This window comes from Tamandua tetradactyla, chromosome 13 (assembly GCF_023851605.1).
Source record: "Tamandua tetradactyla isolate mTamTet1 chromosome 13, mTamTet1.pri, whole genome shotgun sequence".
Lineage (NCBI taxonomy): Eukaryota > Metazoa > Chordata > Mammalia > Pilosa > Myrmecophagidae > Tamandua > Tamandua tetradactyla.
Genome location: NC_135339.1, coordinates 28,322,474 through 28,333,245, shown reverse-complemented (window position 1 = coordinate 28,333,245; position 10,772 = coordinate 28,322,474). Strand labels below are relative to the sequence as shown.

The 10,772-nt window shown below is 35.6% G+C and overlaps 1 protein-coding gene across 1 annotated transcript in view; it reads left to right on the top strand.

The window, feature by feature from the left end:
* Positions 1-10,312, top strand: part of STOX1 (storkhead box 1) — a 59,072-nt gene extending 48,760 nt beyond the window's left edge. Inside the window, exons 2-4 of the mRNA XM_077125082.1 lie at positions 1,220-1,372; positions 2,547-4,881; positions 7,341-10,312. Coding sequence (XP_076981197.1) covers positions 1,220-1,372; positions 2,547-4,881; positions 7,341-7,488 — 2,636 coding nt within the window. The 3' untranslated portion in view covers positions 7,489-10,312. The remainder of the gene's footprint in view (positions 1-1,219; positions 1,373-2,546; positions 4,882-7,340) is intronic.
* Positions 10,313-10,772: the final 460 nt, after the last annotated feature.

Here is a 10,772-nt window from a genome sequence, read left to right as displayed (position 1 = left end):
AATACAATGACCTTTTTTTCTCCTTTCTCAGCCTTTTTGATCTCTTTCAAGCATTTGACACTGTTGATTGGCTATGCATTTCAGAATTCTTTTTTCTCCTACTCTTAGTTCTCATCCTCCTATCCTCATTATCATACCTTCTATTGTGGATTCCTGTTCCTACTAACCTCTAAATAGAGATAGCCCCTTAGTTAAGTGTACCATGACTCTCTTCTTTACTCTTCTATTAAAGAATTTGTTCTACTTATTAGCTTCAGATCACATCTCTATTCATTATTTGATTTCCAGTTTTCTCTCTTGAATTGCAGTCCTTCATTTCCAACTGATTGAGGAGCTCCTTTGGATGTCCAGCTGATTCTAAAACTCAACTTGAGTAATGGCAGGTTAAGAATATTAAATAAATTGGCAAGGAGGAAAGATAATATGACCCAACTTACAATTCCAGCTTTATCTTTCACATTGGTCCTTTATAGCCCTTAAATTATTCAGCCAGAATAGCCCTAGCCATGTCTTTATATGCTTTATGCTTTCTTCCTTCCATGGTTTTGCTCTTTGCCTTCTTGCTGATCAATATACACTTCTTCCCTTTCCTTTTTCAAACCTTCCTGATTATCTCAATGAGCGAAGTGTGGAATTGTGGAAATACTGGAGTCAGATGACCTATTTCTGTCACTTTACTTCCTGTTTAGACCTTGTGATAATTATTTGAGCATTCTATACGTAAGTTCTTCAATTTCAACTAAAGGAATAATCTCATCTCTATTATCCCAGATAGCTAATGCTGTGAAAGATGTGAACTGCCATATAGACATTGTTCAACCTCCTGAACTCTGATGGGACTTGGTGTCTTACATATGGAAGGCACAATATCTCTAGCATGTAAAGAAAATTAGATATTGTGAGCATCTTAAAACAAAGGACTGTTAACCTTTTTCTTACATAGTCTCTATCATTCTACAAGTCATATTATCAGATTCTGAGTGACAGGAGATACTGATGCAAAGGGAGCAATTCCACCTGCTATTTAGTCTTTATTCTTGATCACTTATTCCAAATATTTTATATTAAATTTATCATCTTTTAAAAAAATTTATTGTAACATACATAACACAAAATTTTCCATCTTAGCCATTTTTAAGTATACAATTCAGTGGTGTTATATTTACAGTCACAAAGTTCTGCTACCATCACCCTTCTGTTTTTTTTATTTCCAATTTAGGTGATGTCTTTCCAGTGCAAATGAATCTAATAACTCAATCTCAGTTTATACCTTTATCTGAAGTTCTTTGCTGTGCTATATCTGACATGAATGCAGCTCAGATTACAGTAACACAGGAATCACTATTGGAGCATTTAGTGAAACACTATCCAGGTACAGTAAAAAGTTTTTATTAGCAGTTTATTGCATGTGTTTGGCTTCTATTTATAAATAATCTTAAACCCATAAATAGACCAGCTGATGTCCTATTTTTTCTTCTTCTCTAGAACTTAATGTCAGAATCCTGCCAGAAAAAGGCCCATGTCAACAACTTTGATAAGGGTACTTCTTTTACTTTCCAGATAAGCTTTTTCAAAATATGCATATGTCAGCAAACAAATCCCACTCTATGTAGAGGGGTGCAATGTGAAAAAGAAAAGTTCAGCTTTTTTTCCCCACCCCCATTCCTCCATTCCTACTTCCCTGAAGTGACAACTGCTACTGTTTATGGTTTTTAATGATTACTTTCATAAATTGTGTGTTTATAACATAAATTGGATCATTCTATATGCTTTCCGAATCTTTTCTTTTTAACTTAAAAATGCATCTTGGAGATCTTTATCAACATTATATTGACCTATCTCATTCTTTTAATAGCTACATGCTGTTCTATTGTGTGAATGTGGAAGAGTATTTTTTATTTCTTCCTGTTATAAAATGAATATGTTCATTTCCCAAATAAAACAAATATTAACATATTTTCTTCCAGTGTTCTCCTTAAACAAACATTTTAAACATTGTTTTCATAAAGGATTTTTAACCCTGCTATTTGGAAAAGGGAGTTTCTTTTAAAATTACTTTGTTTCCCAACTTGAAAAACCATCATATCCAGATGTTAGCTAATTTACCCTTACCTAACCAAGACTGATTATCATTTTCTCTTTAAATTCTCATGAAGATTATAAGCTATGAGGCTGGTTTTTAAAAATCCCATGTTGCTCACCAAGAATGCTTGTCTCAGGCACATTTTAAATTTATAATTGGTTTGCATAACTTAATGTTTGTATTTTGACTGAATTCATATTTTTCCTCTACTTAACCATTAACCTAGCCATATTTCTTCATCTAAATTTAAATAATATTCCTAATATTCAGTTAAATTATGAGTGTTTAATAGTCAGTTAAATTGAGTGTTATTAATATTTCTTTGGCATTTTAGTTGTATATATTATGTTACAATCAGCTGTGGGTTCATCCAGCAAATGTGTGGTCATTTTTAAGTTACTGAATTCATTTATTAAAATGTTTCTTATTGAAAAGCAATCTGTAAAACACTTGTTTGTTTTAGGCATTGCAATTCCATCTCAAGATATTCTCTATACAACTTTGGGAATTCTGATTAAAGAAAGGAAGATTTATCACACTGGAGAAGGATACTTCATAGTTACTCCTCAAACTTACTTCATTACAAATACAACCGCCAAAGAAAATAAGAAAGTCCTAGCAGGCGAAAGCCCCTCAATGCCAACTGCCATTACTTATTTGGTGAGCATGGAGAACTGTGCAGAGTTAGCAGAAAAAAATGCTGCCCCTATTTCCCACTGTCAGTCGTGCCAGTGTTTTACTGATGTGTGCACTCAGGCTGTACAAGAACCACCACCTGCTGCAGGAGTAACCAGAAAGGGCCAGAAAAGTCTTTGGGAATCCCCACCTTTGGTTCAGAATCAGGTTGTTCCAGTAGCTGAGGAAAATTATGTCTGTGGTAGCTTGAAACCTTTACTGTACACAAAAGAAAGAGAAAAAGCCAAGAAGTTTGGCTTTAGTTTCTTCTGGCGCAGTATCTCTAGAAAGGAGAAGCCCAAAACAGAACACAGCAATTTCTCTGCCCAGTTCCCACCTGAAGAATGGCCTGTCCGAGATGAAGATAACTTGGACAATATCCCTCGAGATATTGAACATGCGATAATAAAACGAATCAACCCTATTCTGACTGTTGACAACTTAATCAAACACACTGTTCTAATGCAAAAGTATGAAGAGCAGAAACAATATAATAGCCAGGGCACTTCCACTGATATGCTAACAGCCAGGCACAAATATCCTTTAAAAGTGGGAGTTAAGAAAAGGCAGTCAGCAAAGCCTCACAGGCGGAGTCATTCTCATAGGGATAGACACTCAGGCAGGGGTCAGGGAAGTGAGCCTAAGCCAGGAAGCATTAGACAGAAGAAACAGCCCAAGCTTCTTGCTACCCAGCCCACCCCCAGATTTAAAAGCCCACATGAAGCAGTAGATCAGAAACCACTTGGTGAGGAGAATCCAATAGTCCTAGGTTCCCATCTGATTTACAAAAAGCGAATCAGCAATCCTTTTCAGGGTTTGCCTCACCCAGGGAGCTCAAAAGGGCACAACAGTCAAAAGACCAGTGACCTGAAACCCAGTCAGACTGAAACAAAGGAAAGGACTTTCCGAAGGTCAAAGTCTTTGGATTCTTCAAGAATCTTTGACATTGAAGCCAAACAGTCAAATACTAAACAACGTAATGATAAACTGAATGAAGCAATTTATATGAAAAACTCTACTGTCAAAACTTTTAGGGATGATTTCAGGGATCACCTCTCAAATTGCCCTCCGTACAGTGTTTTGCAGACTGACAGTCAGTGCTGTCCTTTTAAGGAAAGTATGTCGAGATATGATGTATATGATGAAGAAAATAAGGTAATCCCTGAAGTCTTAAGGGAAAATCACTCTGACTTTGACAAATTTGAGGAAACAAAAGAAACACAGCTTATCCTGCCATCACAAGATCAACCTTCCTCTACTGGCAGGTTAGTTGATAAAACAATGTACAAGTTTCAAAGTCTTGGCCTTTTGGACTACCAAGCTGGTACAAACCAAGATTTGAGGCAGCCTGAGAGGCAAAACACAGATTCAGAAGAACAACTGATGAGAAAGGCATTTGTCCAGGATGCAGAAACTGTGAGTCTGGTAAATGAAAGACTTTCTGATAATGATCAAGCTTTGTATCAGAATGAAATGGAAGATGATGATGGTGCCTGCAGTTCGTTGTATCTAGAGGATGATGACTTTTCTGAGGATAATGACTTACGTCAAATCCTGCCTGGCCACATTCAGTATTCCTTTACAGGTGGAAGCAAGAGGAATAAGTTAGGAAAACAAGAGGTGACTGAAAGATCTATGACTGAGTACAACAGCAAAATACAAAGGTGCGAGCATCAAATACTTAAAGGAAATGAATGTAACACACCCATTGGATTGAGCATTAATCCAGGTGAAAGCCAGAAACCAAATCTCTCTGCTGAAAGCTGTGGCCTCAATTCAGGGACCCAGTTCAGTTTTAATTATGAAGAAGAACCGAGAGTTGCTAAATGTGTACAGACTTTGGCACCTGCTGATAGAACTATATTTGATTACTGTTGCACAAGAAAAGCCACTTCTGAAGTTGAAACCCTGCAAGAGACTGTTGGTGAAACAGGAAAGAAACCAGCTAGCTGGAGTCAAGGTTTCCAGAGTCAGGAAATGAGAAAACACTTCAAACAAAATTTAGAACTTTTAAGCACTTCACACATGCCAGTGCTGTCTCAAGATATCCAACATATACACAGTCACTTAGAAGGAACAGAAAATTATAGCATGGGAGGAGATAGTGGAATAGATTCTCCACGGTAAGTACACATAGGTTATATTGGGTTACCTAATGAGAGATTCTGGATAAACCTTTTATAATGAAATAATTCTTCTAGCCTTTACTGAATAAATTGTATATATTTACAATGGCATCTCTTATGTAGTAGGATAGAGTTCATTTTTAATGTGGAACAAAATTTGACTGATTTACTACTACTAAATCTTGAATTATTTCTAAAAATGGTAAGAAACTACTATAAATCAAACACTTCCTGAACTGAGAGAAGTTTTTACTTGTATTCTTGGGTCTTCACAGACTGGGAAGGGGAGTGCCTTAGTGCAAACCACTGAATTTCTCAGTATTGGTTTCCTCAGTTTAATGAGGATACCCATATTGATCTGCTTGAATGAATCAAGAATATTTATTATACTTGAGAAACTGCAAAATGCAATCAGTTTTGGAAACGGCACCTGCCTTTTTCCCAGTTGTGCTCATAATGTACAGTCTGTGCTATACAAATAAGAATGGGGATGAATAGGTTTCTAACATGAGAATAGAGAACAATGATCACAGTTTGGACAATCTCACAGATCATGATTATAGTATATAGCTACCTTAGAGAAATCATTTTTGAATATTTGACTACTTTCTACTAGTATTTTCCACACTAACTTGTTTAAATCACATGGTTCAGATTATAAAAATGATATGGGTCATAAAAGAACATTTGATGATTGTATATGTAGAGTGGAATGATCAAAATAGGAATGTTTGCGTTTATTTGGTATTTAAAAAAATAAAAATAAATTTAAAAAGTACCAATGTGAACTCATGGATCTAAAAAAAAAAGAATATTTGAGAAGTACTAAGTATTTTTGAAAAAAAGCTGTAACCATTCTATCATCTTATTTTCTTAAAGCCTTTTACATCTGGTATATTTCTCTCTATAATGCTTCAGTCTGAATATATAGATCTATATATTTAATCTAACTTATCATGGATATCTATAGCGTCAATACATATAGATCTCGCTCATTCTTTTTAATGGCTGCTTAGTATTCCATTATGTGGATCCATCATTTATATGACCTTCCTTTGACATTTAAATTGTTCTGAAGTTTTTTCTATAATAAATCAATCTACAGGGAATTATTTTTACATAAAAATATTTGTGGGCATCTCTAATTATTTACTTAGCTAAATTCCTATAAGTCTGTATTTTCTAAATATATATATATATATATATTTTTTTTTTGCATGGGCAGGCACCGGGAATTGAACCCGGGTTTCTGTCATGCCAGGTGAGAACTCTTGCCCTGTTTGTTGAGCCACCGTGGCCTGCCCTCTAAATATATTTTTATCATTTCTTTGGGAGAACAGAAGTTTTTTGTGCTTGAAACAATAGTTTAATTCATGTTGGGTTTTTAAAAAGAGAATCAAAATATGTTGTCTTCAAAAGTAAACAATGATGGTATAAACCAACAAGGCATCTTGTTTCTTTTCTTTCTCTTTAGTAAAAGATATAGCTTAGGGGAATTACTCCTTGATGTACAACTGAAGATTTTGAATAATCTTGAGAAATTTAATTTTATTTAAATTGCTTTATAATATGGTTTTCTTGAATAGCTTACAACTACACTCATTAAAGCATTTAGAGGAAAAGGGAGGGAAAATAACATGTGGTCTTGTTATTTATAACATGTGCCAGAATTGTCATAAGGATGAGGGGGATAGAGATGAACAAGACATTGCTGCTACCTACAGGAAGCTTACAGTTTAGTTTAATTGAGGAAACCAACAAACAATAAACATAGATCAGTTGAAATAAAGAACAAAGCATAAATTCTTCTCTCTGCTACCAGTTTGTGAACAAAACTCCACAAAGAAGTGGAGTCAAAGTGATGGACATGAGGGGAAGGACTTATGGAGGACAAATTTTGGAGACATATCTTGGTAGTAAAGTGATAGAGAGCAGCAAGGTGGGAAAAGTGGATTGTCAAAAGCAAAAATAACCAAAAAGTAATATGACTTGGCTGAAGCAAGGCAGATTTGTTAGATGAGGGACTAAAACAGGTTATAGCTCCAAGGAGAGGAACACTGTCAACATGAAAAATATTTTACTTTTCTTTTTCCTTCTGTATGACTTCTCAGATAAAAAGTAACAAATTATATGGGAAGATAGTTGATCCCTTAAGTTGTATACAAGAGTTTCTTTAGGGAGCTTACTTTTTGTTTTTTTACTAGAATATACTAGGTTTTGTATCTAAGAACAGATGCTGTTTAAAAAATATGAACTCCTTAGAAAGCAGCTGTCAATTGTGAAGCCTTTAGAATATAGAGAAGCACATTCCATCTTTAAAGTTTAACTTATCTGAAAAATGCATTTTAGTGTAAGTAAATGTAGGATTTCAAAGTAACAAATGAAATGATAATGCCTTGATTAGAAATCCAGGTCCCTTTTGCAGGCAATAATTCTGTTATTTTTAATATCTTTAGGACACAGAGTCTGGCATCTAATCATTCAGTCATTTTGGACGGACTGAAAAGAAGACAAAATTTCCAGCAGATCTTTGAAGGTGCAAAGAGCCGTCAAACACTTACATGCAATTCCTTACTACAACTAACTCCAGTTATAAATGTTTAATTCTTATTTTTCTTTAGGAAACAATTTTTTTTAAATGTACAGTATTACCATAGATTTGCTTTAATCAGCCAAATATATGAATCCTCTAAAGCATATATACTATTAACCTCATTACATATTTTGTTCTAGTTACTGGCTTCTTCCCTTTCTTTTGACATTTTAAAGCTTTTTTTTTTCCTTGGTATTCAAATTTTTAAAGATACATAGGTTGTTTGCAATAAAAAGAAACATTTAATCATTGTTGTTCTTCCAATTAAACATATTTGACTTGAATTCTCAGACATTCTTTGTTTCTCAGATACTTAGAATTCTAATTTACTGCCCCGTATTCTATTTCTGTACCCATACTGAGATCAAATGCTAGGTGGATTGTACCAGATTTCAACACAAAATCCAGGAAATAGTGGGTTTGTAGGGTTGCATAGATACTTTGCAACTGAATTCTTAAATCAGAAAAAGTTTCTATAGATCCGTTGGGTACTTTGCAACAAACATTCCTTCCATCCGATGGTTGCTGCCCAGAATCCTCTCTGCGACTAGTGTGAATGTGAACAAATCATTCCACATCAGACTGACAATTTCCAAAAGATCTTTTGCAGTAGGCATCTGGCTCTTCTATGCCTTTTATTCATCCCCACATGTCAGGCTCACTTTACAGCATGGAAAGTTGAAGTCAGGAATATTCTCAGATGGTGGAGATGGGGAAGCAGAGTGGTTACAGAATGGCTTGTAAAAGGAAGGATCTGAATTAGAGATTTAGTGATAAGATGGAAGATGGCAGAAGTTTAGTTTCTGGAGAACCATGGCTGTTCATCTACTTTTGATCAATTTCCAACTATGGTGAGACCTAAATAGCTTTGCCAGAATTTTTTCTGGTAGGCTTTTTCTAACAAAACATGGAATGATCAGTTCTTTTGGATTTGGGGAACATAGAGCAGTCAAGACTGGTTCAGCATATTGAGTAGATAACATATGGTTGATGGTGATGTTTTATTCTAAGGGGTTTAGAAAAAACCTTAATAGTCCTTAGATCTCAATGATGATTGCATAATTGGAGTGCTTTTTTCCTTATCTCACCATCTGATAATGAATTCAGGTCTGAGTGAAGCTCACAGTTGTGGAGAACTGCATTCATACATGCCCTGTGGGAGTGTAGAGGAGGGGGTCTGACTCACTGCTCTGTTTTGCAGTGTTGGACTACTCACTCCTGATTACCTGACACTTCCCCCACATCCCCCACTGTGGTGGACCAAGATAATGAGCCCTGATCGCCAGGCATTCCAAATCCTCAAAGTACCTAGAGGGATCATCTGGCACAAAAAGGACTGGGGTAAGGGTGGGGGTGGGGGAGTGGCATCGATTTGTTTTTAGTTTAGAATTCGCATGGTGAGTAGAAATTAGTTGAATGGTTTTACTCATTGCGAAGATGAACTTCCATTTAGACAAGCAACATGGGGATGAAATAGGCAACTCTGGAAAACAATCAAACCCATTATTTAGGCCATTCAAGCAGAAGTTTGATGATCCTCCAGGCTGGGTACTTGCACAGGGATTTCTGACTTCATTTAACAAGGTGGCTGAATTAGATAACTTTAACACTTATTTACAGCTCTAAGATTTTGTGTTTATAAGTTTGGCAAGGATCCTGCAAAATACTGAATTCATGCAAGATTTCTGAGTATTGCTTCCAGTTCTGTGTGTCAGCACCTATTCTTTCTCCTTGGAAAAAGGAGCACCATCAACTCTGTTCCACCTATAACTTTGGACTGGGTCAAGTTTCTTAGTGGAGCAAATTATCCAAAGTCTTCTGTGGCTCCATCCACGTCTAAGTACCAATGAAATCCAACTAATTTTGCCACTGGATGCATATGACATTCTCTAATTTAATGCATTGAATGAAGCTTATTATGAAAACAAACTTCCCTTCTACAAAACACAAGTATTAAAGATGGGAATATATGTTATTAAATTGTTGTTTGGGAGATTATTCTTTAAAATCGGTGACTTGTATTTTTTCCCCAATATCAATTTTTGTGTGTGTGTAATTCTAGCCTTCTCTGTTGCAGCCTATCTCCAATTAGAAGACTGTTCTCTTGAGGCAGTGTAATGATCTGAGCTTAGGAGTTACGCACAGGTTTGAATCCTATTTCATTCCTTGGGAGTTGTGTGATGGTGCAAGTTACCAAACTTCTCTGAATCTGTTTTCTCATGTGTAAAAGGGAGATAATGATATTTATCTTACAGGATTATTTTGAGATTTGGGAATAACCTATCTAAAGTGCCCAAGGCATTATAAATACATATACAAAACGTGCCTGATAGGTAAATACATGGCCCAATATACAGGTCTCCTGTTTTTATCAGTTCATCTGGAATTCCTCCATTAGAGCTTCAGTCCTTTGGATAAAGATTACAGAAAATTTCCTCAAAAAAAATCCAGATATGATTTCAGCTAACAAGTTTTCAGTTAATACCTTATGCTATGAATAGGAGTGAAATATGCAAAGCATGGGTTTATTATAGACAGTCATAAAAGGTGTGATCCCTTTAATCCTCTCTCAGCAGAGGTCTCAGACTCCTGAGAATCCTAAGAGAATAACCAGGTTCTGAAAGCTTTTTTCAGTATTTCAGAAATTTGAATGGGAAATTGTGTATTTCCTTTGAGGTTATATCATTATTATTATTTTTAGGAGCATGGGTCAGGAATCAAACCTGGATCTCCCACATGGCAGGTGGGCATTCTAATGCTGAACCACCCATGCACCCTTGTACAACTTGCTAACTAAAACATCAAGTTCTTTGCCAATGTCTGGAGTTATCAGCTCAGTAACATTGTATCTTATTCACAGATTAGAAAAAAATGACAATGAATTTATTGCTAAATGCAATTAGACAAAAGGTCTTAAAATGTGGGATCCATGAGGAAAAGAATGCAAAGAACCCTTAGTAATGAAAAGATTTGGAACTGCTGCATTTACAGATCCCATTTTAAATAGTTAAAAGGCTTTTGTAGAATAGGGAAAACAGCTTGAGGGAAGTGGGGAAGAGTTATGAAACAGAAATGGGTTTCAAAGACAAACTCATGGTGACTACTTTGTTTACAGATCTTTCTCCCGTTTGAAACCCTCTAGCTAGTGCAACTTACAAACATTTCTTGGGTAATGGTGCCCTCTTCTGGGGTTACTAATATGACTCCAAAAACATGCCCCTAAACCTGATTCAGAATATCTACTAAGTAATTGACTAAAAGAAACAGATCTCTTACGAAAGGTTAAACATTTAAA